Source organism: Coenobita brevimanus, chromosome 12, assembly GCF_032717465.1.
Source record: "Coenobita brevimanus isolate Jiangsu-jjx chromosome 12, ASM3271746v2, whole genome shotgun sequence".
Taxonomy (NCBI): domain Eukaryota; kingdom Metazoa; phylum Arthropoda; class Malacostraca; order Decapoda; family Coenobitidae; genus Coenobita; species Coenobita brevimanus.
The window spans coordinates 9,844,493-9,847,236 of NC_136965.1; the positions used below are offsets into that span (position 1 = coordinate 9,844,493).

At 41.1% G+C, this 2,744-nt stretch overlaps 1 protein-coding gene across 1 annotated transcript; it reads left to right on the forward strand.

Moving 5' to 3' along the window:
- The first annotated feature begins 655 nt into the window (after positions 1-655).
- Positions 656-1,615, forward strand: LOC145412479 (protein FAM200C-like). The gene has a single exon (XM_080282363.1). It carries the CDS (start codon positions 656-658, stop codon positions 1,613-1,615), a length of 960 nt encoding a protein of 319 aa, XP_080138489.1.
- Positions 1,616-2,744: the final 1,129 nt, after the last annotated feature.

Genomic DNA, 2,744 nt, shown 5'->3' on the forward strand with positions numbered 1-2,744 from the left:
TCTGCCGCCCTTGCCCTGTCTGCCAGTCTGCCGTCCGCGCTTTGCTCCTTCATTGGAGCCATTTTCTGCATTTTTCCCTGACGGGCTCTCATGTTTGCCCGTTCCCCACCACGTTGTGGGGAGAATATACAACAACAACAACAACCACCCCACTCGGCACAGTCACGTCGGACCCACAAACACAGGTGTTTCTGGGTGCTGGGCATCCTGAGGTCATCCAGGTGAGAGCGCGGCGCAGCAATTCTGTATATTCAGGACTAACCCAACTGTAAACTAGGAAATTGAGACTTTAGGATTTATATTAGAATATCTTAAAATTTTTAAATTGAAAAAAAATGAGTTGGCAACTTTGCCTGAGATGCCTGACGCGGGTAGCGGTGCCTGACTCTCAGTTGAGTGATCGCTTTCAACGGTTTACCACCGTTTCTTTACAGCAGTCTCTGTAGAAAGCTCATTAAAGGTGCGCTTTGTTCTTTTGTTTTCAAAAATGTGTAGGTGATAAGAGTTTTAGGATAATACTCTTAAATGTGGAAAAGACTGTTACCTCGTTTAATTGCAATAATGTATTGGTAAAATTTGCTTTTATGAAACTTATGTTGTTGCCTATCAATGACCGGGTTTTTTTTTTTTTCTGTTTGCAGCTCGAAAACACAGTATGCAGAAACGAAACTACAATGAATCATTCCTGTCAATGGGGTTCACATACATTACTGATCGGGAAGGTACCCAGAAACCGCAGTGTGTTATTTGCCAGAAGGTTCTCACAAATGAGAGCTTAAAACCAAGTACGCTTCAAGATCACTTCAGGAAATTACATCCTAAACACAAGGACATGGATGTAGCATTCTTCAAACGAAAGGAAGCTGCCCTGAAGATAAGCAGAATTGATTCTACTGGATATTGCTCAAGGCAGTCAACTGCAGCAACTGAAGCCTCATACCGTGTTGCACTCCGCATTGCAAAAGAGAGAAAACCGCACACAATTGGAGAAATGCTTATCCTGCCATGTGCAAAAGAGATAGTAACACTTTTCTGTGGAGAAGAGGCTGCAAAGAAACTTAACATCCTCTCCTTGTCAAATAACACTGTACAGAGGAGGATTAGCTACATGAGCAATGATGTTAAAATGCAGGTGGTTGAACAAATAAAGAATAGCCGATTTCCATATTTTGCATTAGCTTTGGATGAGACAACAGATGTGGCTTCATGTGCTCAACTCATAGGATATGTGCGTTATGTCCTCAATGACACAGTTAAAGAGGAATTTCTCTTCTGTCGAGAGCAGAAAGCTACCACAACTGCTAAAGACATTTTTGACGAGGTTGACCGCTTTTTCACAGAGGAGGGTTTGCCTTGGGAAATGTTACTTGCTGTTTGTGCCGACGGAGCTCCCGCTATGATCGGAGCCCAATCTGGATTCAAGGCTCTTGTACAGAAGAAGTGTCCAGAAGTAATTTGGACGCATTGTGCTATCCATCGACAAGTATTGGTAGCAAAAACCCTACCTCTGGAGCTGAAAGAAGTGATGGCAGTTGTTGTGAAAGCCGTGAACTTCATTCGCGGAAGAGCTGTGAACCACCGTATATTTCGTGAGCTCTGCAATGAGCCTATATGAGATAGGCTGGGAATTTCAAGCTCTTCTCTTCCACACTGAGGTACGGTGGTTATCGAAAGGCAGAAGACTAAACCGTTTCCTTGCACTGCGTGAAGAGATAATGCACTTCCTGGAAGAGAAGCCGCAAAGTGACCTAGCCAATATGATTGGAGATGATTGTTTCATGGGAAAAGTATGTTATCTGGCTGACATATTCTCAGAACTGAATAATCTTAATCTTTCTCTCCAAGGAGACAACAAGGGCTCTATTGACCTTTATGAGAAGCTGTGTGCATTCCATGAGAAGATTATCCTCTGGAAAAGAAGAGTCAGTAATGAAAATCTGGTGATGTTTAATGAACTGAACAATATTTTTAGGGATAAAAATGTGAATTGCACCTTCAAAGACGGCATTCTCAATCATCTTACTGCTATGGATACCGCTCTAGAAAAATACTTTCAAGTAGACTTGGATCCTGGCCACAATGCATGGATTCGACAATCATTCATGGTTCCTTGCAGCTGCATAGAAGATGCAGACCCTGCAAAGGAATGTTTCTTGTAACTGAGAAGTGACTCGACGCTCAGAGTGCAGTTTCAGGAAATTATTTTGACAAATGTTTGGATCGCTATGTTGCCAGAATATCCTGTTCTCGCCAATAGAGCTCTGCGCCAGTTACTTCCATTCACCACTACATATCGCTGCGAAGCAGGCTTCTCCTCACTCTTAGTTGCCAAAACAAAGCAGCGCAACAGACTGTGTGTAGAGAATGATCTTCGATGTGCTCTGTCAAACACATCGCCAAGGATAACAGACCTCGTGGCCAAGATGCAGTCACAACCTTCCCATTAATTTCTTAATATAATAATGCAAATTTAGTATACAAATTTGTGCTTTTATTTTACAATGTAAGTAGTGTTTCAAGCATATTTCATAAAGGAGTATTAGTTTGCTAGTCTCAGTATTTTCATTATTATTTACTAGTGACTGTTAAAAGGGATAATAATTACTATCTTTGGAGTATTCAATAAGTTTTTTTTTTTCCCTGAAGGTATGTAAGTAATGAGAGTACCGGTATGGTCATATATATTTTTAGTTTTTATTTGGAATTCAGTTCATTGAAAAGTTAAAGTATTTACTCATACATAC

Bases quoted from the DNA above. Each gene is read 5' to 3' on its own strand.
- LOC145412479 (XM_080282363.1), top strand. From the start codon at position 656: ATGCAGAAACGAAACTACAATGAATCATTCCTGTCAATGGGGTTCACA.